At 29.9% G+C, this 24,663-nt stretch overlaps 3 protein-coding genes across 3 annotated transcripts; all 3 read left to right on the top strand.

Moving 5' to 3' along the window:
* The first annotated feature begins 423 nt into the window (after nt 1–423).
* On the top strand, nt 424–3,070 carry LOC139839388 (uncharacterized). The gene is made up of 6 exons (XM_071829451.1): nt 424–567; nt 673–1,518; nt 1,614–1,853; nt 1,956–2,035; nt 2,245–2,516; nt 2,868–3,070. The coding sequence occupies exons 1-6, from the start codon at nt 424–426 to the stop codon at nt 3,068–3,070; spliced, it is 1,785 nt and encodes a 594-aa protein (XP_071685552.1).
* Nucleotides 3,071–3,370: 300 nt separating this feature from the next.
* LOC139839387 (secreted RxLR effector protein 161-like) lies at nt 3,371–4,912 on the top strand. Its single transcript, XM_071829450.1, has 3 exons — nt 3,371–3,794; nt 4,594–4,697; nt 4,802–4,912. Exons 1-3 carry the CDS (start codon nt 3,371–3,373, stop codon nt 4,910–4,912), a joined length of 639 nt encoding a protein of 212 aa, XP_071685551.1.
* A 186-nt stretch (nt 4,913–5,098) lies between these two features.
* On the top strand, nt 5,099–5,574 carry LOC139839385 (uncharacterized). The gene is made up of 2 exons (XM_071829449.1): nt 5,099–5,210; nt 5,309–5,574. Exons 1-2 carry the CDS (start codon nt 5,099–5,101, stop codon nt 5,572–5,574), a joined length of 378 nt encoding a protein of 125 aa, XP_071685550.1.
* The last annotated feature ends 19,089 nt before the right edge of the window (nt 5,575–24,663 follow it).

Below are 24,663 nucleotides of genomic sequence, written 5' to 3'. Positions count from 1 at the left end.
GTTCTGTGGTCTAAGTCTTCCGTTGTGTTCAAGTGTTGATTCCTTGCTTCTGTGCGTGGATTACTCTGTAACACCTCTAATATCTCTTGTGTTGGTGGCAAGTACCTGACCCAAGGAGTTCACAATACGATTTGTGGATTAACTGCCCCTTGGTGTTTCATACTTGGTCCATAGCCAAGGCCTCTTGTTATTTTTTGTTCTTGTTCTTGTGTTTTCATATTTCTTGCTAACTGTGTGCTATTATTTCTTGTTCTTATTTTTTTGTTGCTAAGTGGGTTCTTGATAGCAGAGAGGACCCATAGTAAGACCTGGAGTGAGATCCTTTTGAGAACTCACTTATGAAGATCACTGCTGCGGTTTTCCTTTAGGGTTTAATTGTTCTTTAATTGTTTTTATTATTTTGTTTAGTAACTGTTTGCTATCATGACTAAATCAGATGAGAGTGATGGATCAAAGATCACTCAAGTGAGTGATATTGATTTTGGATATCCATTGTATCTTCACCCTAGTGATACTAGTACAACTGCTCTTATTTCTTTAAAATTAAAAGGCACTGAGAACTATAATGTTTGAAGTAGGAGTATGTTACTTGCTTTACAAACTAAAAATAAAGTAGGGTTTATTGATGGAACTTGTGTTAAACATACTTCTGATTCTGTGCTTATGAGTCAGTGGGATATATGTAATTCTGTGGCGTTGTCCTGGATTTTGAAATCTATATCTGAGGATTTATTTGTTGCTCAAGTATTTAGTGTATCTGCTAAGGTTGTTTGGGATGAACTGAAAGAAACTTATGTTAAGATTGATGAGTCAATTACTTATAATTTACATCACAAAATTAATTCTATAACTCAAAGTGGTTCTACTATTTCTGATTATTATCACAAGTTAATTTCTTTATGGAAACAGTTTGATGCTTTGGTTAAACTACCTACATGTGTTTATGATGCAAATAAAGATTTTAAAACTCATAATGATCTTATCTACCTAATGCACTTCTTAATGGGCTTAGATGACTCTTTTTCAACCATTAGTAGTAATATTTTAACCAGTGATCCTCTACCAAATGTGAAATATGCTTTTACAACTATTTCAAGAGAAGAATCTCATAGAGGTTCTTCTCAAGCTTTAACAAACAAAAGTCAAAGTTCAACTTTTCTGGTTTCTAAAACATTTGATAATTCAAAAAGAGTTGGAAAAGGTCCTAACCCAAACTTAAAATGTACTAAATGTAATAGGGATGGTCATACTATTGATAGATGTTATGAAGTTGTTGGGTATCCTTCCTGGTGGGTTAAGGGCTACAATACTAATAAGAATCTGGGACAGAAGGTTGGATATAAAAATAATAATGCTATGACCAATGATTATTCTCAAATGTCTAACTCTGCTACTTGTGCTCGAAACAGTGAAAAACAGAATTCTAGTTCTTATCCTTTTTCTAGTGAGCAGATAAATAAGCTGACGAGTCTTATCAAGGATAATAGTTTGTCTGGAAATGCTCATATTATATGGGAGGTAATTTTACAAACTATAATGTGTTTTTTAGTGAAAATATTAATGAATTTTCTAAGTCAAATAATACTTCTGTTAGTAATACCAATTATGGGTAGATTGTTGACTCTGGAGCTAGTCAACATATAACTGGTTCTAGTGATAATATGACTAATCTTGTTGATGTTTCTAGATTGAATTTAACTGTTGGTCACCCTAATGGAACTCTTGCTAAAATTGACAGATTTGAAAATTTAAAAATTAAAAATAACTTAGTTTTACTTGATGTTTTGGTTATTTCTGGATATTGTGTTAGTCATCTGTCTGTTCATAAGTTGTCTAAAGACAATAAGTTGATTGTTAGTTTTAATGAATCTACTTTTTTATTCAGGATTTAACTCTAAAGTTGAACACTGTGATTAGTAGTTAAAGTGATGGATTGTATTTGTTGAATATGTTAGATGGTATTTCTTGTTGCAGTCTTAGTTATTTTGTTTCTACTCAAGTCTGACACTGCAGACTTGGGCATCCTGCTAGTCAGGTCCTTAAAATTCTAGACCTTGATGATAACAGTAATCATGTATGTGATATCTGTCATAAGGCAAATCAGTCTAGAAATCCCTTTCCTTTAAGTGATCATAAGTCCATGACTGTAGGTGAGTTAATTCATCTAGACTTGTGGGGTCCTTATAAAGTTGTTAGCAGAGAGGTTTTTAAATATTTTTTAACAATTGTTGATGATTTTTCCAGGGCTGTTTGGGTTTTCTTGTTAAAGTCCAAAGATGAAACTGTTGACAATATTAAATCTTTTGTTCAATTATTAAACAATAAGTTTGGAGTTAAAGTTAAAAATATAAGAAGTGATAATGAGACTGAGTTTGTTAATCAAAACTTTAATTCTTTTTGTACTGAAAAGGGTATTATACATCAAACAACATGTGCTTATACTCCTCAGCAAAATGGAATTGCTGAAAGAAAGCTCATGCATGTTTTAAGTGTTGCAAGATCTTTACTCTTTAAAAGTAATATTCCTCTTTATATGTGGACTTAATGTATTTTAACTACAACTTATTTGACCAACAGATTGCCTTCTTCTGTATTGGGTGGAAAGTCTCCTTATGAATGCATTTATAATAAAAAAAACCTAGTCTCTCTCATTTGAGAATTTTTGGATGTTTGTGTTTTTCTACTATTTTAAATAATTCTGATAAATTTTCTAGTAAAGCTGAAAAGTGTGTCTTTATTGGTTATTCAAATGTAAAAAAGGTTACAAATTATATAGTCTTGATAATAAAACTTATATTTTTTCTAGAAACATAAAGTTTTATGAAACTGTTCTTCCTTTTAAATTGAAAAATAATGAAAAATTTCAGAAAATATTGATGTTAATTCTGAATACTTTTCTTTCTTTGAGTCTGCTTTAAAACCATCCATTAATTCTCCAAGACCCAATGATGAATGGAGAGCTGATATTGACTCTGATGAAGCTAGTGGCAGTGATCAAAATGATACCACCAGTTCATCAAGTGAGGCTAGTGGTAGTGGTCACTTAGGTGATACCACTAGTCTAAATTAAGAATTATTCATCCCTTAGGGCAATAATGATAACTTTGTAGAAGAAACTTTGGAGACTAATACAGTAGATGACAATAATGTTGATCAAAGTGTTTTAAGAAGGTCTGCTAGACCTAGAGTTTTTCCACACAAAAAAAATGAATATGATGTTAATACAAAAGTTAGATATCTCATACAAAATGTTAATAATTTTTCTAAAATTAATTCAGATACTTATCTTTGTTTTCTTTCCAACTTAGATAAGTCTGTTGAACCTCAAAATTATTATGAAGCTAAAAATGATAAAAATTGGGTTATTGCAATGAATAGTGAAATGGAAGCTTTAAACATAAATGATACTTGGAAAATTACTGAATACCAAAGACTAATTAGGAAACTTATTTATCTTACTTTAACTAGACCTGATATATCTTTTACTGTTCAATGTCTTAGTCAGTTTATGCATGCTGCATTACAGTCTCATGTCAAACTTGCATACAGGGTTTTAAGGCATTTAAAGTCTGCACCTGGTAAAGGAGTTAACATTAATAAATATGTATCTGATAATTGTGTGCTTACTGCTTATTCTGATGCTGATTGGGGTAAATGTCTAGAGTCTAAAAAATCTATAACTGGTTATTGTATTTTCTTAGCTGGTTCATTAATCTCTTGGAAATGTAAAAAACAAGCAACTGTTTCTAGATCTTCTACTAAATTAGAATATAGAGCTTTAGCTACAATAACTTGTGAGATTATTTGGATTATTAAATTTTTAAATGATCTTAACATTAAGTGTACTTTGTTAGACCCGTAAAGTGGTATAGTGTTAATGTGATATGAGCCTAAATGAAGGTTCCTTAGAAGAGGGCTATATAAGGAACCTAAGTAGTCCTAATTAGATAGTCATTGCATTGTAAACTAGTTTAAGAAGCCGTGGAATGTAATTTTACCGAATCTCTCTAATACCGAATCTGTTCTTACATACTGAGTCTCACTCAATCTTATCATTTCTTCTATTCTCACCATGATCTGACCTATCATTTCGTATCAGAGCTTCCAGGGAGTGATATTACATCACTATATCGATCCAGAGATGGAACATTACAGAATCTGATCACATTCGGTTAGGTCGAATCTGATTTGGTAACATCGAATTTGATATTCTGACGTTCAGATTCTTGTGATAAGTTTAGTGAAGCTTCATTAGGTGTATTAGAAAGAGTTTTGATCATTATTACAGCTTTTTAACAACAATTATGGTGAATCAAGTTGATTTTTAGAGTTCGTGGCTAAAACTCTCGGTATTGATCATTTTCAACTTGATTCTGTGTTTAAGTGAAGGTTTGTGGATTCAGTTGTGCTCGTGAGGTGTTTAATCACATATTTGACTGTTCAATTTCTTCAATTCTTCAAAATTTGAAGATTTGATCTACATTCGGTATTGCAACTGCCATACCGAGTCTGCTTCAAAGTTGAAAATTCAACTTAACAGTTAAAGTTTGTGGTGTTTTGTGATTCTATCACATTCAGTTTGATCATACGCAGTTAGTTTGTGTGGTTTGAGCAAGGATTCGATTGAATTTCTAAGTTTTACACTTAGACTCGGTTTGTCAACTGCTACAGTCGACATTCGGTATATTTCACATTCGGTTTCTTTGATATTCTGTGTGTTACTAACTGGTTTTTCTTGTGCAGCAAGGTTATCGAATCTAATTCAAAGGAATTGGATTGTTTTTAGTTCAAATTGTTACAGAATTTGGCTACCGAGCCAGATACCGAATCCGAATCTGATACCGAACCACAATCTCGGTTTTACTTGATACTTTGGGTTTTAAGTGACCTAAGGCAGTCTGTTTTGTGCTAATCGAATCTATACCGAATTTGGGTGTGATACGTATTATTTTTATCAGTTTCTGATACAGAATCTGATATACCGAGTCTGTTACCGAACCCGAATCTGCTACAGTACTTACCGAACCCGAATCTATACCGATTTCTGGTTTTAGTGATCTACCTAATCTTTACCGAATCTTACCTCATTTTAATCATTATGTCTCCTCAAGATACCTTAATCATTGGATCCGATTCCAGACCACCTGTATTGTTTGATGGCAAGTATTACCAGTGGCTACATCGTATCACACAGTACATAGATTACAAGGGTGAGAAAGCAAAATACAGTTAGGCGTCTTTAAGAGATGGACCATTGTGGAATATCATCCAGAAACCGAAGTACCAATTCCAATCTATGAACTCTCAGGTGATAAACGTGAAAGGGCTCAAGGTGATATGGAAGCTAAAAATATCACCATGCAAGCAATTCCTTATGAATTGTTTGAGAATGTGGATAGCAACACATCTGCTAAAGACATTTGGGATGAGATCCGTAGACAACAAGAAGGCTATGACATGACAAGTGTCACTAAGCTGAATAAGGCCCTTGGACTTTATGAAGATTTTAAGCAAGAACCCGAGGAATTACTTAAGGATACCTACAGATGTTTCAATGGTATTCTAAATGAGTAGAAAAAGTGCAAGATTGAAAAGGTGAATGCTGAGATCAACATGAAGTTTCTCAAAAAGCTCAATTCTGACTGGACTCCTTATGGAATCATAATTCAATCTACCAAGGAGATTGACAAGCTTAACATTCATGAGCTTGTTAGGGTTCTTATGCATTATGAACCAGCTATGTCTTCTCTTCAAGCTGAAAGAAAAGAGTCTTCTCCGAGTGATCCTCTTGCTCTTATTGCTAAGAAAAAGAGTAGATCATTCACCACTTCCAAAAGCTTATCAAAGAAAGTGCTTGTTGAAGAGTCATCTGATTCTGAAGATCTTGATCTTTCGGATGTTGATGATTTTCACTGTGAATTGGTCAAGATGGCTGCTATGTTCACAAAGGCTTTGAATAAGTAAAAATTCAAAGGCAAATCATCCAACCAACGCAAAAATTCTTCTTCTTCCTCTTATTACAAGAAACCTCAACCACAACAATCTGATGATTCCAAGAAGGAAGATTCCACCTGTTTCAATTGTGGCAAAGCTGGCCATTTTTCTTGTGATTGCAAAATGCCAAAGAAGAAGGATGCAGCTTACTACAAGAAGAAAATGTTGTTGGCAAAGGTTATGGAAACTGGGGAGAGCTGAAACTGGTTGATGATACTTGGTTCAACTGGACTGATGAGTCAGAATCCGAGGAGGAACATGCAAATGTTTGCAAAGTGACCAAGCTTATCAAAGCTAAGGAAGCTAAGGAAAGTGCTAACTCAACATCTGATGATGATGAGGTACAATTAACTGAAATCCCACCTGATTTTATTAACATGCAAAACTCCTTGATGAAGAATTTACTATCAATCACTAAAAAGGTTAAAGGTTTGAAAACTGAAAACAGAACTTCAAAAGATAAAATCAAACTAAATGAGACTAAACCTTCTTCATCACAATCGGAAACAAATCGTTTGAGAACCCAACTCAGTGCAATGGACACTGAGATGGAAGAACTTAAAAAGTCAATTATTCCGATCAAAATTGAACGAACTGATTATCGTTTAAAGTCCAAATGTCTTGAGGAAAAAGTCAAATTCTTGGAAAAGGACTTGTCTGACCTAAAAGAAAAACATGAACCTACCATTTCCAAGTTGAATAAGAAAATTATTCAATTAGAAGAAATCATCATTAAAAAGAAATCTGAGATTTATCTATTCAATAAAGAAATTCTTGAAATGAAAGCTCAGCTTGTTAAATATGAAGATAAACTTTATCGCACTGAGCAATCAAAGGCAATAAATGAAATAGAACTTTCAAAGTAAATAATATTTATGAATAGACCAAAAACCATTCATGGTAAAAGATGGGGGGTTGGGTATGAAGATCCCAAGACGTTGGATGAAATTTCAAAGAAAGTTCCTAGATTATATCATTCTGATTACTTTCAAGCTAGTTTATCATATCATTTTGTGCATTCATCTGATGCTGATTTTGATAATGTTGTTGCTAATCGTTCATCTAAGAAATATTATCAAATCAACTTGATGTATGAAAAGATTAATGCTAAATTGGGTAAATCACATCCTAGTTTCTTACAAGAACTAGCTGAACATGAACAGAATATGCAACATGCTGACTATGTGCCTAAGCGTAGATTGGTTTATATTCCTACACTCATGCTAGAGAAATACATTTTAATGCTTAAGAATAAAGTGTTTAACAAACCTAGTTCTAGCATTATTACTATATATGAGGTGTTTGATGAACCAACTTTTGATGTAAAACCAATTCTACCTGCTTTACCTGCATGTCCTGTTTCTGATGCTAAAATCTGTGAAGACCTAGCACATGAATTAACTATCTTCTTTGAGACGGAATCACTATGTCAAAAGACTTTAGATGTAAAGGTAGAACCTCAAGATGAACCAACAATTGAACCTTTGATAGACTTCAATGAAAAAATATATGATGTAAGTAATTTGAGTCGTATAGTAGATAAACTGGAAAAGGAAAATGTTGAATTTTAACTTAAGTGTAAATCATTAGAACAAATGCTTGCTTTGTGTGATAAATTGCCCCCACTTCCTAAGAAAGAATGTACTTATGCTTTTAAGGAAGGTGAAGTGGTAGTTTCTGCTGAGGAATTATGTCTGGAGATTAAAAGTGTAAAACAAAAGATAATTCAACTGAAACAAGCTAACACACTTAAGCAACCCTCTACTATTGAAACCAATGTGTCTGAATGTCTTTGTGGGATTACTAAGAAGGTTACGAGGACAACAAATCTAAGGATGCTAAACCCATTACTATTCTTAAAAATCCTCTACGTTCTCAATTTGGTAAAAGTGTTTCAGAAGTTGCACCTTCAACACAATTTATTGTAAAGAAGGTTCATTCTCATGATGGTTCTTTTTCAACTGAAAAGAATCCTATGATTACAATGTCAAATCAATCAAAGGAAAGTCTTTTAAAAAAATCAGTTAAGTCTAAACAATACACAAGTCCTAAACCTGATTTGAGTGAGTATTGTGACGACCCGGAAATTTTCAATCAAATTTAAATTTAATCTTTAATGTTTCCGAAACGATAAGCAAAGACTGTAATATTGAGTATCAAAAGCTTTGAAACTTTATTCATGTAATCGATTACCTATTTGACTAATTCCAACGATTCACGAACAATTATTTGAAAATAAATATGTATATATTATATAACTATAAATATAAGAATGTATAATATTTTGATTAAATAAAGTATACTTTAAACAATTAGAATTTAAAATGAAAAATAACAGTTAGAGTAATTAAGTAATGGTAATAGATATAAATATGTACATGTTAATATATAATATGTAATTAATAATAAATGATATTAAATTTAATTATAAGGTAAATTAGTCATTATATTAATATTATTAGTACTTTCAATATTAAATACTTGTATTATTAAAATTTTTATTTAAAATAGATGACTTATAAGATATGAAAATGGATATAGATTTATATACAGATGTATATATGTATATATATATTTTTTTTATATGTGTTTATATATATATATATATATATATATATATATATATATATATATATATATATATATATATATATATATATATATATATATATATATATATATATATATACATTGTGATATTATTATTACTAATATTATTATTATCAATAATGATGTAAATATTATTATAATTAGTATAGTATTATTATTATCATTAATAATATTAGGATATAAACATGATATTTAATAAATTGTTATATTATTATTATTATTATTATTATTATTATTATTATTATTATTATTATTATTATTATTATAATTAGTATTATTATTAATATTTAACATTAATGTTAATATAATGAAATATCATTATGACTATTATTAATATTAATATTATTGTTACTAAATTTATTAAAAATCTTATAATTTAGGTTATTATTATTATTATAAAACAACCTATTAATATTATTATTATTATTATTATTATTACTACTATTTATTATTATTAATATTAAAGATATTATTATAATATTTATATTTATCAATTATTAATATTATATTATATATATATATATATATATATATATATATATATATATATATATATATATATATATAAACGATACACACAGATATGGATTCGGGAAAAGATCCAACAGCAGCTGTGTATAAACCTTGTTTCTATTTAAATCTGTTATATATCCATATCAATTGTACAAATCTATAACAGTTCCATATCGATTTCTTTTCATTTTTTTCTGTCCTTTTGATTAAACCTGTCGATACTCATTGGACTACAAAACAAATGAATTCTCAAAGCTATTATTGACATTCATTCAATTCATCATCAATTATTACTACCCATTACCCCCAATTTCGAATTTCAAACAGAAATAAATGAAGAACACCCAAACCTCACTCTGTTCTTGCTTCGTTAAATCAAAAACCTCAAAGTTGTATTTAATTTCAAAATCTGTAAACGCAGTCGTGTTAGGATTCATTCATTTAATCTATCTGCAAATTATAACATTCCAATTTTTCCAAACGAGTTAGAATTTTTGAGTCAAAGATTATTTTCAAAAAAGTCAACCAATGTGTTCATAAAGAAATTCGTAGTCTGCGTGTTGTTTCTGAATCAATTAATGATTCAGAAAGTTTATAAGAGCGATTTGGGATCTTTTTCATGTTGTAAGTATTGTCTAAAACACTCTTAAATTCGAAAAGCAATATTGAGTCATAAACGTATTTTTTTTCTTTCTGTTCAGCTATTCTTTTTGTTTTATCTTTCTGTTTAAATTAGTTCAACAACAATTGAGTTCTTTCTGTTAATTCAAGTCATAATTCTAAAATTAGGAAATTATTTGTTATGAGCTGTTTGGGTACTGATCGATCCCGTATAGAGTGAAGAAGGAGGAAGAAATGGGAAACAGAAAAAGAAGTTTTAACTATAATTAAAATGGATTTAAATCAGAAACACATAAATGGCGAAATGGTTAAGGGTGAGCGGGTGAGCGAGAGGTCTCGGGTTCGAGCCCGACTCGGGGCAAATTTTTTTACAAAAGCTTTTGGAAGGTAGTTTTCTCTTTAAAATTTTTTACTATTATTATTATTGTTATTATTATTAATCTTATAATTATTATCATTGCCATGAATTATTATTTAGGATTAATGCTATTACTATTATTATTATTGTATATTAGTATTATGGTATTATTCGTTATTATCAATATTATTAATAACATGATTAGTATCCTTAATGTAATTTATATTATTTTCATTACAAGTATCATTATTAATTAGTATATTTACTATCATTAATATTATTATAAATATTACTAATATCATTATTATTATTATTATTAATTTTACCAATTTAGTATTATTAGTATTATTATGATTATTATTATTATGAAGATAATACAATTTAATATTATGTTCATAAATATTAATATTAGTAACATTCTATGATTATTAGTATCTGTATTATTATTACTATTATCATTATTAACGATGTTATCAGATCATTATAAGTATTATTAATGTTATCATGAGAATCATTATAAGTATCGAAATCAATATGATAACTATCATTAACAGTAAAATTAATATTTTTACAAGTATTATTATGAATATCATTGTTATTATCACTAATAGGGTTATTACTAACATATGTATATTATTAATGTTATTATTATTATTTTTACTAATATTAACTTAGTATAATAGAACTAATGTTTTGTTAAACAACTGAAATACATACATAAATATACATATTTAACACATATAACATAACAAAATTTAATATTTTTATATACAAAATGAACATATAAACCATATATATTATTAACATAAAAATGATATAACCAATACATTTATATTTATATGTGTTCAATTACAACTATGAATATTAATAAATATACAAATGATATAGGTTCGTGAATCCGAGGCCAACATTGCACTTGTTCAATAACGTCATATGTATTTTTACTACGAAATACAGTATAGTGAGTTTCATTTGCCTTTTTACCCTTTATATTTTTGGGCTGAGAATACATGCGCAATTTTTTATAAATGTTTTACGAAATAGATACAAGTAATCGAAACTACATTATATGGTTGAATGATCGAAGCCGAATATGCCCCTTTTTGCTTGGTAACCTAAGAATTAGTAAACCGATCTACTAATTGACGCGAATCCTAAAGATAGATCTATTGGGCCTAACGAACCCCATCCAAAGTACCGGATGCTTTAGTACTTCGATGTTGTTTTATCATGTCCGAAGGATTTACCGGAATGATAGGGGATATTCTTATATGCATCTTGTTAATGTCGGTTACCAGGTGTTCAATCCATATGAATGATTTTTTTTTCTCTATGCATGGGACGTATATTTATGAGAAATGGAAATAAAAATCTTGTGGTCTATTAAAATGATGAAAATGATCGATTATGATAAACTAATGAACTCACCAACCTTTTGGTTGACACTTGAAAGCATGTTTATTCTCACGTACGAAAGAAATCTTCCGCTGTGCATTTGCTCATTTTAGAGACATTACTTGGAGTCATTCATGACATATTTCAAAAGACGTTGCATTCGAGTCATCGAGTTCATCAAGATTATTATCAAGTCATTTATAGTTTAGATATATTATGAAATGGTATGCATGCCTGTCAACTTACGATGAAATGAAAGTTTGTCTTCTAAAAATGAATGCAATGTTTGTAAAATGTTTCATATAGAGGTCATGTACCGCGCGATGTAGTCAACTATTGTGAATCGTTTGTAATCGATATGGACTTCGTCCAGATGGATTAGGAAGGGTCACGTCAAGTATGATGCAAAGAAACGTAAAATCAAATTAGAAATTTTGCAAAATCAATCATCTCATGTGTCAACTGAGAAGTTTGGACGTCTAACTAACAGAGGTGTTGATAACTCCTAAATTATACAGATTTTCGATAACATTTTAAGGAGTTATCTTAGCATTTTAAAGTCATTTTAATCCTAAAACATACTAAAATGGGTAAAATGGGAAAAAGGGTATTTCTAATGATTTTATCAAAGTTATGTATCAAACATGATCAAAAACAGAGAAAAATGCAGAAAAGGCCATGAAGCCGCCGGCCTAGAGTCAAGGAAGCCGCCGACTTGGTATTGAATACGCCAGAATGTTCTAGAATCTCTGTAAAATTGGAAGCCGTCGACTCGTACGAGATGAATCCCTCAACCAGTTCGAATTCCTCGAATTCCGATAGCTATTCCAATATGGAGTTTCACCTAAGCTCTGAAAGCAGTGTCACCAGAATGAATCAACCAATTCATCTGATGGGTTCGTAGTCGACTTAATCAATGGAGACGCGAAGAAGGCGATCCTTTCCATCAACCAAATTCACCTCTTGGCGAAGAACCTGAAGCACTTACCGGCGAACCCATTCGAAGCACCATTTTCACACTCATTTCCAGAGTATCTCGCCACTATTATATTCTATTCATAATTCTAAACCTTATTCATTCGCTCGTTCTTACCGACAATCATCCCGAAGTAATCGAAGAAGTCAACGAGCTTCGCGCCTGAGTAATGATTTTTGGAGAATATGGTGAAAAATTTACCAGCTTCAACAACATCATCGGCACCAACAGTACCATCAGCAACAGTACCGGCAACACCAGTACCACCAACTACAACATCCACAGCATAATCCTCAACACTACACATCTCAAACTCTCAGTCTGTACCTCCAGCATAATCATCATACTACATGATGTCCTACATCGATTATCTTCGTTCTACATGACGTTCTACATCATTTATCTTCGTACGACATGGCTATTATGTAATCTCTAATGTTTTAGAGATTATATATTCTTGTTCTAACGATAAATCAAATGAGTTTAATATCATATTAACTCATTAAATCTATGATTACATCTGAAGAAAATATATATGTATATATGTTTTCATAAAGATTGTAAGAAAAAATTCTTTTGTATAAACTGTTAATGATGAAAATATTTTAACGGGTAGGTAATACCCGAGGAATATTTAGATTTCACATTAATAAGTTACACTGTACATTCTTTCAAATCTGATTCAACAGTCATTTACTATCCTATTTACATCCACCGATGTACGTATCCGTTCACCACAGAATAACCATTTTCATTCAATTTCATATTTGGATTTTGACCTATCAGAATCCGACAAGTGACATAATGAAGAAAACATTGGACAAAATAAAATTTGTTAGAAACAAACAAATTAACTATGAGAAATTTTGTTAAGAATCCACGCTAACTGTTCCAGCTAACTGTTCCTAGCTAACTGTTAATTCCGTATTATATTTTATTTTATCGCAATTTATTTATCGCAATTTATTTATCGCAGTTTATTTATCGCAATTTATATTCTCGCAATTTTATTTATCTTCATTTAATTTCTGTTATTTATTTTACGCACTTTATTTATAGTCATTTAAATACTGTTATTTACGCATTTAAATATCGGGACACGTATACAAGGTTTTGACATATCATATCAACGCATCTATATATATTATTTGGAATAACCATAGACACTCTATATGCAGTAATGTTGGAGTTAGATATACAGGGTTGAGGTTGATTCTATAATAATATATATAATTTGAGTTGTGATCGAGTCTGAGACATGTCCACGGGTCATAATATGTATTAATTAATTCGAATATTATATATTAAACTATATATGAATTATTGGACTGTCAACTGTGGACTATCGACTGTGGACTAATAACATTGGACAATTAAAATGAATTAAAATATTGATTATAACATATGAAACTAAACAATTCTTCAAGTTAGCCACTTGATTTCATCTTAAACCTCATTTGTATCTTGGCGATTACAATCTGCGTTCAAACATTTCATAATTCTTGAAAACACTTCAATCGAGAGGATGAACCAACCGCACTTCATCTACGGAAGAAAAGATTGATACATATAGTTATGCACTTGAAAATACTCGGAATCTGAGTAAACGTTTAACACGTATATGTGCTAGATCCTTTGGCGTTGTTATTACCGAAAATAACTTTGCAATTCCTTTTCAAATTAGCCAATTTTGTCACAGCTCCATCAAGTCAACTTCGACTTTTCGTTCGAAACAACCTTATTATAACCTTGATATATATGCGTGCTCTTTTATTGTTACCAAGGAACCTTTTATATTCCATCATATTACCAGCAGACGTACCAGTAACCTCGTTGCTCCTTGGCTTAAATCTCTCCAACAAATACCTATATTTATCTATTGAAGTCTCATCATGTACTCATCTGCATCTTGTAACAAGAATTGCCATACCAATTATCGGGAATCAGCAAACCTGTATTATGAGTCTCGCAACGTTTCCACATCAACAGTTATATGTATCCATATAACATTTATCTCTTAGAACTATGATCTTCCATTCTAAAATTCTGAAAAGCACCCAGTCTGCGAATTAATGCTCTAAATTTTGAAAAGTTGAATGAAGCAACAAAAACCGTAAACGACCTCAACAGCCAAAAGTTGATGATAAAGAATTGTATGTTGGCAAAGCTCAGCAAAATTTTAAAACTGAAAAACTGATTGAGCAAACTACGAAGGAGTCTCTGAACAAATCACAAGGACTAAACTTGTACATTAAGAATCTTGATAATTCTGTTTCTGATGAAATCTTTAGCGAATACCTTGCTTCTGACTCCAAACTCTTGAGGACAAATTTTCTTCACCATCCTTCGATATTAGAAATTCCAAGATATCATCGTATCTTTCATTATAAATATCCTCCATATTTCTGAAGATATTTTTATAACTATTGTTATCTGAAATCATTAATCTCTTCATGCTATCAGTGTTACATCATATAGAAACTGTTAGTTTCTATATTCTGTAAACTTTCGAGCTTAAAATATGAATGTTATTGAAGTAATGTTGGGAACTGATGCATGAGTTAGTATAATATAATGACACTTGATCAACGTGATTATATTACAGTAAGTCATGCTGAGTTTCTAAATGGAATATGATGATTCACAGATTATAACATCATCATATGTCATGTTACATAACTCTTTCATTCTGATTAACTTCTGAACATATCAAGAAAATATATTCTTGATAGTTCTATTCTCAGTGATTTTGGTAATTTGACAAATCAAATCGTGCTATTACGTTCTTTCTCGTTTAGAACATTAAGTTCATTCAAAACTCCATACTTACAAATTCTGGACCATTACTCGCTTTACTAGAGGACGAGAGGAGAATAAAAAGGCAAAGAGCTCCAAAATATAAGAGAAAATATAAAGCCCAATAGCAACACGGAGGTTACAAATTGTGGATATTAATAAGAATAGCAATATAAAGACACGGTATAATTAAGAATAATATCACCCAAGGTAATAGTAGAAGTAAACAGATTTTTCTGGTGGAAGATTGAAAAGAAGGACGACAGAAATGATAATTAGGAAAATATCAAGGATTAGAACTGGATTAAGCATTTTCACAATCTTTTAGATGTATGAACTAAGAAAGAAAATATAGGAATGGTGAGAATAATGGAACGAAAGAGTTTAATTTATAATTGAAATATCAGACAGAGTAATCGAGGCAGATCACCATATTTAATTATAGAGATCTTAATTTCCTTATTCGTCGAAGAATCAAATCTTTTAGATTTTGAATATTTTCTATAAATGCCTCGAATTCCGGAATTCAACCGTTACCACATCAAAAGTTAAGACGAATATTTGATTCCAAATTTCACTCTTTGATGATAGCTTCATTCGTACTCTTCGAATAATCAAATTATCTTATCCATGTTACTTCATGTTGATAAAATTCTATTTAACAACTCATATTCATCATGAAAACATTCTTATTGATAGCCATGACAACCACACTCAAATTTCGGGACGAAATTTCTTTAACGGGTAGGTACTGTGATGACCCGAAAATTTCCAACCAAATTTAAACTTAATCTTTAAATGATTTTGACACGATAAGCAAAGTCTGTAATGTAGAGTCTCAAAAATTTTGAACTATTTACATGGATTCATTTAACCTGCGACTATTCCCGACAATTCACGAACAATTGTGTGTAAATAAAAATGTAATTATGTATATTCATATATAAATATAAGTGTACATATTAAGTTGAATTAAGAAAATACAAAATAATCATTTGGAGTTGAAAATGTAAAGTAATATACAAAAATAATTAAGCTATTATTTAAATGAATCTATATATATATATATATATATATATATATATATATATATATATATATATATATATATATATATATATATATATATATGAATTCTATAAATAATTGATATTATATATTGTAATATGTATATAAAACATATAAATATTCAAATAGGTTATTATATAAAATAAGTAGTAAATAATTAAAGAAATGTAAGGATAACATATTAAATCTTATTTCAAGTTAAAATATAGTTATTATATTAAAAAAGTTATTATTACTTTCATTAAAATAAATATTAATATTAATCTCAGTATTATGAATATTATTATTATTATTACATATAAAAGTTAAAGCATGTAATTTAGGATATTAATGTTGTTATTATTGTTTTAAAAAGACATTATTATTATTAATAAAAAATAATACAATTTAATATTATTAACACTAATAGTATTATTATTATAAATATTATAAGAATTATGAAAATAATTTAAGATTAAAATTTATTTATGATTTAAATGAATTCTTATTTTTTTTATTATTATCATTTTATAATATTATGACTATTATTTAGTTATTTTTAGGATTATTATTAATATAATTATTATTAATATTATTAGTACATTTACTATTAATATATATTAAAAATAATTATATAGAATCAAAATCAGTTACATATATCCCTCAAAACTATTTGTGATTTTTTAATTGTCGGATGTTGTTACAAGTCCATTTCAATCTTGAATGCAGAACAAAAACTCTTTCATTATATAGGCATCTGCATTTTGAGAAAGAACCAAACTAACAAAATTCATGAAATAAAGCTCGACACCTCTGTTCTTCATCTTTTTAACCATATTTTGATTTCGAATGAATTTTCAAAATGTAATAATACAATCTTATTAGGAATCGTCTATCTAAACTATCTGTAAGTTTTCAATCCTAAATTCTTTCTATTAATCTCTAATTTGAGAGTCAAAGTTTTGGATTTTAAAAGTCAACTAAGTTTTCTTAAATCAAATTCGAATTTGTTTTGATGTTTCCAGTTAATTTGATGATCCATAAAGATTATAGGAATGATTTGCAACACAATACATGTTGTAATCATAACCTATAACATTCTAAATCTAAAAACCAAATTTTGAGTTCATGTGTTCTGTGAGATACAAAAATTTGAATTCGAAATAAATTTCAAAAACTAAAAATGCAGAGTTGTTAGGAATCATTTACTTAAACTTCATGTAAAATCTCAAGTTCTAATTCTTAATAACGAATTCGAATTTGTGAGTCAAAGTTTTAATTTTAAAAAGTAAACTATTATTCTACAATCAAATTCGAGTTCTAATTGATGTTTCTGTTGAAATTGATGATTCACAAAGTTTTTAGGAATGATTTGAAACATATTTCATGTTGTAAAGATTGTCCAAAACGAACTCAAAATTGAAAGTATTAATTTTTTTTTAGGAGCTACGAGCAAGCAGTAGCTTTTTTCAGTTTTTTCTCAATTTTTTTAAATACAAGAACACTTTTATTTTTTTATTTCATGTTGTTTACAAGTCATAAATGAAAACCTGAATTCGTTATTTTGATTTTTGAAGTTCCATGGTTAAATGGATTTATGGTAGAAGATGAAGAAGATGATTCAAGTTGAAATAGATATTAGATATATATATTTGGGTTTCATAATAAATAAGTAGGACATGAATAGCAGAATGGTTAAGGGTGTTTGTGGGTGAGTGAGAGGACTCGGGTTCAAATCCCGTTTGGGGCATATTTTTTTTAGAAAGGCTTTTGAAGGTAGATTTCATTACCAAAATTATTATTATTATTATTATTATTGTTATTGTAACTAAAATTATAATTTTTATCATTATCATTATTACTAATATATGTATTATTACTATTATTATGATTAGGATTATTATTATTATCAAAATAACACAAACTATTATTATTATTATTATTATTATTATTATTATTATTATTATTATTATTATTATTATTATTATTATTATTATTATTATTATTAATATTAGTATTAGTATCATTATGTACTTATTAGTATTATTAGAATCATTATTAACATATGTATTATCATTATTATCATTATCATTTTTATTATTAGTATTATGGTTATTAATAAAGTTATTATTAGTAGGACTATTAATATCAAAACTATCATTTTTAACAAATAAATATTTTGTACATAAAACATACCTATTACATATACTAAAATTATATAAATATTACATATAACAATATATAAGATATATTAGTATTTCTTATATAAACACTTACATACAACAAATTAGATATTTTTAATATAATATTATATATATATATATATATATATAAATGTATATATGTTAATCATTTTAAATATATATAAAATGAATACATATAACATATACTTTAAGATATAATATAAGTATATATTTTTTAAAGGGAATTCAATATAAACTACAAACACATAAATAATATATAATAAAAGAAATTATGTGATTTCCATTATATGTTTTAATAGATATGCAATTGATATAGGTTCGTGAATCCGAGGCTAACCATGCATTGTTCAATATTGTCATATGTATTTTTACTACAAAATACATTAGGTGAGTTTCATTTGCCTTTTTACCCTTTATATTTTTGGGCTGAGAATACATGCACAATTTTTATAAATGTTTTACGAAATAGACACAAGTAATCGAAACTACATTATATAGTTAAATGATCGAAGCCGAATATGCCCCTTTTGCTTGGTAGCCTAAGAATTAGTAAACCGGTCTACTAATTGACGCGAATCCTAAAGATAGATCTATTGGGCCTAACGAACCCCATCCGTTGTAGCGGAAGCTTTAGTACTTCGATGTTATTTTATATCATGTCCGAAGGATTTCCCGAAATGATAGGGGATATTCTTATATGCATCTTGTTAATGTCGGTTACCAGGTGTTCACCATATGAATGATTATTTTTGTCTCTATGCATGGGACGTATATTTATGAGAACTGGAAATGAAATTCTTGTGGTCTATTAAAATGATGGAAATGATTATTTATGTTAAACTAATGAACTCACCAACCTTTTGGTTGACACTTTAAAGCATGTTTATTCTCAGGTATGAAAGAAATCTTCCGCTGTGCATTTGCTCATTTTAGAGATATTACTTGGAGTCATTCATGACATATTTCAAAAGACGTTGCATTCGAGTCGTTGAGTTCATCAAGATTATTGTTAGGTCGTTTATAGTTGGATATATTATGAAATGGTATACATGCCTGTCAACTTTCAATGAAATGAAAGTTTGTCTATTAAAAACGAATGCAATGTTTGTAAAATGTATCATATAGAGGTTAAGTACCTCGCGATGTAACCAATTGTAATGTATTCGTCCAGATGGATTAGGACGGGTCGTTATATTTCTAGCCAGTAATTTCCAGGAATGTTTGTCTCAGTGTTGATGAAATAATTGTTTGCCGTTTGACTGTTTGAAATAAGAAATAGAAGACCAAAATATGTTATCACGAAGCACATATCTCTATCCTTATATCTTTGAAGTCCTTTGTATTTTTCCAATTTTATAATTTTTATGGATTTTCTAAGTTATAAAAATCATTTATTCCATTTTATGCACAAATAGTTGATAATCATGATTAACAGATAAAATTTTATAATATGCAAAACCATCATGAATAATCAAATATGAAAACATACAGAATCTAATCAACACTTAGGCAATTTTCCAAAACACACTTGATCAGATTCGGTAACCATGAAAAATCATAGATTCGGTAACCAAATCAGCATTTCTTTTCATATTAATGAACCAGAATAAGCATGCAAATTTTCCAGAGTAGAATCAAACAATTTTCAAAATACTAGAAGCCAGACTCGGTATCAAGCCAAAAACCAGATTCGGTATCGTTAAAATTCAAAAATTATCAGTAAAACATGCATATTCAGCCACATAATCTTTAGAACATTAACCAGTATCAATTTAAAGCACAAGAGATCTGATAAACATGTTAATCGAATGAACAGACTCGGTACTCTAGCAAGAACACACTTGGTATCTACAGAATCTATCAAAACTTCAATTAATCATGCAATCAGACTCGGTCTATTGATAGATCAACTAATTTATAACAGAACGGACTTGATTTCATATTAATTAACCAAATCAATCAGATTTAATCAAGGAATTAAGGTTTCAAACCCAAATTTGGTTTCTCAACATTTTTCAAAATTAAATATCAAATTCCTGTTCTTTGTGATCTTTTCTGGTTTATAATCTTTCATTTATCTCATATCTATAAGATGTTATCATAAACTTGATTAAAAAATAGGAATTATCAAAGATTTGAAGTAAAAGTTGAACAGACTCGGTAGATTAGAGCAAATTCGGTAAGTTAATCGGACTCGGTAAGCAATTAATAAAGCGTGAGAGCTTTGAATTTGACTCTCCTATTTATAGATACCAAATTTAGATCTCACTTGGGCCTTACCGAATGGGCCTAAAAATACCGAATGCAGTCCATTTGCAAGAATAAGTCAATTTGACTTCAAATGTTGACAACCTTTTTATCAAAATATCACAAGTTTATAATATTTTCATTAAACAACATTTCTGAGTAAATTTTGAAAAAGTTTTTAACTTACCGAATCAGGACTGTTTGGTTGTCAAATTCGGTATGCTGCTAAAATAGCATTTATTCAAGAAAAACTCAAATCTTTCTGGATTTTAACTTTTCCAATGTTTATGAATTTTCCAAAATCAAGATTTTTACTTAGAAAAACTTTGAACTATGTACAAAGTACAAACCTTCAGTGATACTAATTGATGAACCGAGTTGCATACTCAGATGTATACAAGCCTTAGTGAATTATTTCAGATATAAAACAAAGAATTTATGAATTCACTTTTTTGAAAAATCAATTTTCTTTTCATTTTCTCCTTTTTTTCTCCCCCTCAAAATGTGATGAACAATTAAGTAAATCAGCATTTTGATTTGTCCCAATAAAATGAATTAACTCCCCCTTGAAAGATGATATCAATTAGTTAACTCCCCCTTTCGTAACCATTGAATATTTAAACAACAGGGAGTTAATAAGATAACAGCTCCCCCTTGAAAAATAATATCTAAAGCATTAGAGGTCAGTTGCTCCCCCTAAAAAGTATATACTCCCCCTAAACACAAGATCCCAGGTATAAGAACCCATAAAAATAAGGAAGTTTAATCAGTATACTCCACCATGCCAATTTCTTTAATTAAGAACTTTAGCCTAACGTCATCTAAAGGTTTAGTGAACATGTCAGCTAATTGCACTTTGGTAGGCACGAAGTATAATTCTACATCTCCCTGTTCAACATGGTCCTTAATGAAATGATAACGAATATCTATGTGTTTGGTCTTAGAATGCTGGACCAGATTGCTAGTTATTGCAATTGCACTTTGTGAATCACAGTAAATTGGGGTCTTAGAAATCTTAAAGTCATAGTCTAAAAGTTGAGTTTGCATCCACAAAACTTGTGAACAATAGTGAGCTGCAGCAATGTACTCAGATTCAGCTATTGATAAAGACACACAGTTCTGCTTTTTAGATGACCAACCAACTAGTCTATTTCTCAACATCTGAATTGATCCAGATGTGCTTTTTCCATCAATATGGCAACCGCCATGATCATCATCTATGTAAGCAGTGAGATTGAAATCGGATCCATAAGGATACCAGATTTCAAGGTTAGGTGTACCTTTTAGGTATTGAAATATTCTAACCACTGCTTTGGAGTGTGATTTCTTCGGGTTTGATTGAAAACGAGCACAGACTGTTACAGCAAGTGTGATGTCCGGTCTGCTCGCAGTTAAGTACATTAAAGAACCAACCATGCTTCTATAAAGCGTTATATCAAAGGGTTCCCCGTTTTCATCAGCATATGAATTGTTGTATGAAATAGTATGGAAAAATACCGATTAGAGATTGCTACCACTAACGGGCAGTGTACCCGATCGTGTAGTAGTATAGTAAATGGTAAATCCGTGTATCGTTCCAAGGACAATATCTAAATCAAATTAGGATTATAAACTAAATTGTGATTAACTAAGAAAATTACAAGTACAAGATATATTTTGGTTTGCCCTTTTACGATGGGTTTAATCAAGTGATGAATAAGATTAAAAAGACAATATTTTTGGTATTTTTAGTTTATTAAAACAGAAAGATAGTTTTGATATCAAATTAAAGAAATATGCTCATCTAGACTTTTTACCCTTAATGTTGAATGTTATTTAGGATTAAGATCGGATTGATTGGTTATGCACGAGAACTAATTAATTGGTTCACCAAGAGTAGTCTTGCACAAACACTCAAACGGGATTACACGATGCAAGTGATGTTCTTGTCATCTAAGACCTCCTATTTTTAATCAACTAATTCAACTAGTTTGAAGACTTGAAGAATTATCAAGTCAATGGTGTGTTGTACATGATCCACTCCTATATCAACCAAAAGTTTTAACTTAGTTCATTCCCTTGGTCCGGTTAAATGTTCAATTTACCCAACCCAAATAATTAACTAAGTGTTATAATAAGATCCCTATAAATGTCGCTAGATAAGGCAAATCACTAACACATGTTAATTGATGGAACTAGGTAGTTAAAAGTGTGTATAACAGATTCTAAGGAATTGGTCATTCTCCTAGACAATTACACATACTAATTAAGCTATTCCAAAGTATCTACAAGAGTCGTTCTTACATTCTTATGTAAATTAACCTATTGAACTCAACTTATCCCTTTTGGTAAAAGACGGATAAACACATGTCACTAGGTGTAAATCAATATATTAACTTAACAAGATGATGTTTCTTAATCAAATGAACATATCAACTAGTTGAATCGAAAGAATTAAACTTAACAAGAATGGTTCTTGTATTCAAACATCAAACTATCGTGCATAATAACAATCAATCAATAGTAAACATTCAACATCTCGGTTATTTATCTAGATGAACATAAAATGGACTAGCCAACAATCATGCTTGAAAACTTAAACACAACAGTAACAAAGATAGAATTCATTGTAAATACAAGATTAACCTTTTAGGAGTAATCTTGGATGAAGCTCTTGAATGATCTTGGATTCTTCAATGATTTGAGTGCTTAGATGCACTTTGATAAGCCCAAGAACTGCTTTGAATCGTATGTTTTCATCTCTGAACAGAAAGGAAACTGGTGTCCTTGAAATGAAACTGGAAATGGAATTAAATAAGCTGAACAGTTGGTGAAAAGCACTGTGGTGGGCTGAGCGCACTCTTCACCTAACCCACTTTTTCTTTACAGCTCGACATCGCACGTTCAAATCCGCTTTTCTGGTAAAAGTGCGCGGAGGGGTGCGCTGAGTACACTACTGTGCGCTGAGCGCACTACTGTGCGCGGTGCGCACTAGGCTTGGCGCACTTTGGTTTTGGCCAAGAATTCTTCTGATCAAAATTATGCAATGTGCGCTGAGCGCACACTTTATGGTACGCTGAGCGCACCCTTCTGTCTTTGGCTCTCTGGTCTTGTTTTCGATCTCTGAGCTGTATCATACATAATCTTCCATATTTCTTCAAGTTTACAATGATTCTAGACTATATTACAATAACATGAAATACAAACGGAATTACTATGTTTACATATGAAATAAATGACAATAGGACGCGATATTACGACTAAAGATATGACTAATTTGAGTAATATCAAAATCCCCCATACTTAACTCTTGCTTGTCCTCAAGCAAGTCTTGTTCTAATCATTTATATACAAAACACAAACATTAATGAATCACACGCATTATTTGAAGTACATATTATACGAATCACACGAATCACGCAAAACACACACAAACTCACGCTATATGAAACCCATAAAACACAAATGGAATACACACTCACACTTTTATGAACACATATTTACACAATTGGAATACACACTCGTTTATTGGAGAACACAATAATAGGAATCACACTCACATGATATAGTACACAAGTTTACACTATTGGAATACACACTCGTTGAGGTACACACACAATTTATGAAACACACACACATATTTGGATTATTTGGGAGAGACAAACTTTGGTGAAAGTTATTTTAAAAGTTTAGATCCTTAGGGAAAATTGGATCTTTGAGAAAACATTTTAAGATTTTGAAAATGTCAATGCTAGTTTTTTTTTTTTTAACTAGACACGTCTTCTGGTTTTAACCTCAAATTCCGGTTGAGGGTAACTGAAATTCGAAGTCTCAGTCGGCGATTAGCAAGCTATCCGCCCCCATGATTGTAGTATCATGGAACTCTTAACCGGGCGCCCCCTTACGCGATATTAATATCGGTC

The sequence above is a fragment of the Rutidosis leptorrhynchoides genome, chromosome 4 (genome assembly GCF_046630445.1).
Source record: "Rutidosis leptorrhynchoides isolate AG116_Rl617_1_P2 chromosome 4, CSIRO_AGI_Rlap_v1, whole genome shotgun sequence".
Classification (NCBI taxonomy): domain Eukaryota; kingdom Viridiplantae; phylum Streptophyta; class Magnoliopsida; order Asterales; family Asteraceae; genus Rutidosis; species Rutidosis leptorrhynchoides.
This window is presented reverse-complemented; position numbering and strand designations above follow the sequence as displayed.

Bases quoted from the DNA above. Each gene is read 5' to 3' on its own strand.
- LOC139839388 (XM_071829451.1), top strand. From the start codon at position 424: ATGACTAAATCAGATGAGAGTGATGGATCAAAGATCACTCAAGTGAGT. The intron at 1,519-1,613 runs GTAATTTTACAA...AATTATGGGTAG, and splicing joins ATGCTCATATTATATGGGAG to ATTGTTGACTCTGGAGCTAG. The intron at 2,517-2,867 runs GTAATATTCCTC...GAAAAATTTCAG, and splicing joins AAGATCTTTACTCTTTAAAA to AAAATATTGATGTTAATTCT.
- LOC139839387 (XM_071829450.1), top strand. From the start codon at position 3,371: ATGAATAGTGAAATGGAAGCTTTAAACATAAATGATACTTGGAAAATT. The intron at 3,795-4,593 runs GTGAGATTATTT...GATCATACGCAG, and splicing joins AGCTTTAGCTACAATAACTT to TTAGTTTGTGTGGTTTGAGC. The intron at 4,698-4,801 runs GTTTCTTTGATA...AAATTGTTACAG, and splicing joins TTCGGTATATTTCACATTCG to AATTTGGCTACCGAGCCAGA.
- LOC139839385 (XM_071829449.1), top strand. From the start codon at position 5,099: ATGTCTCCTCAAGATACCTTAATCATTGGATCCGATTCCAGACCACCT. The intron at 5,211-5,308 runs GTGAGAAAGCAA...ATGAACTCTCAG, and splicing joins ACAGTACATAGATTACAAGG to GTGATAAACGTGAAAGGGCT.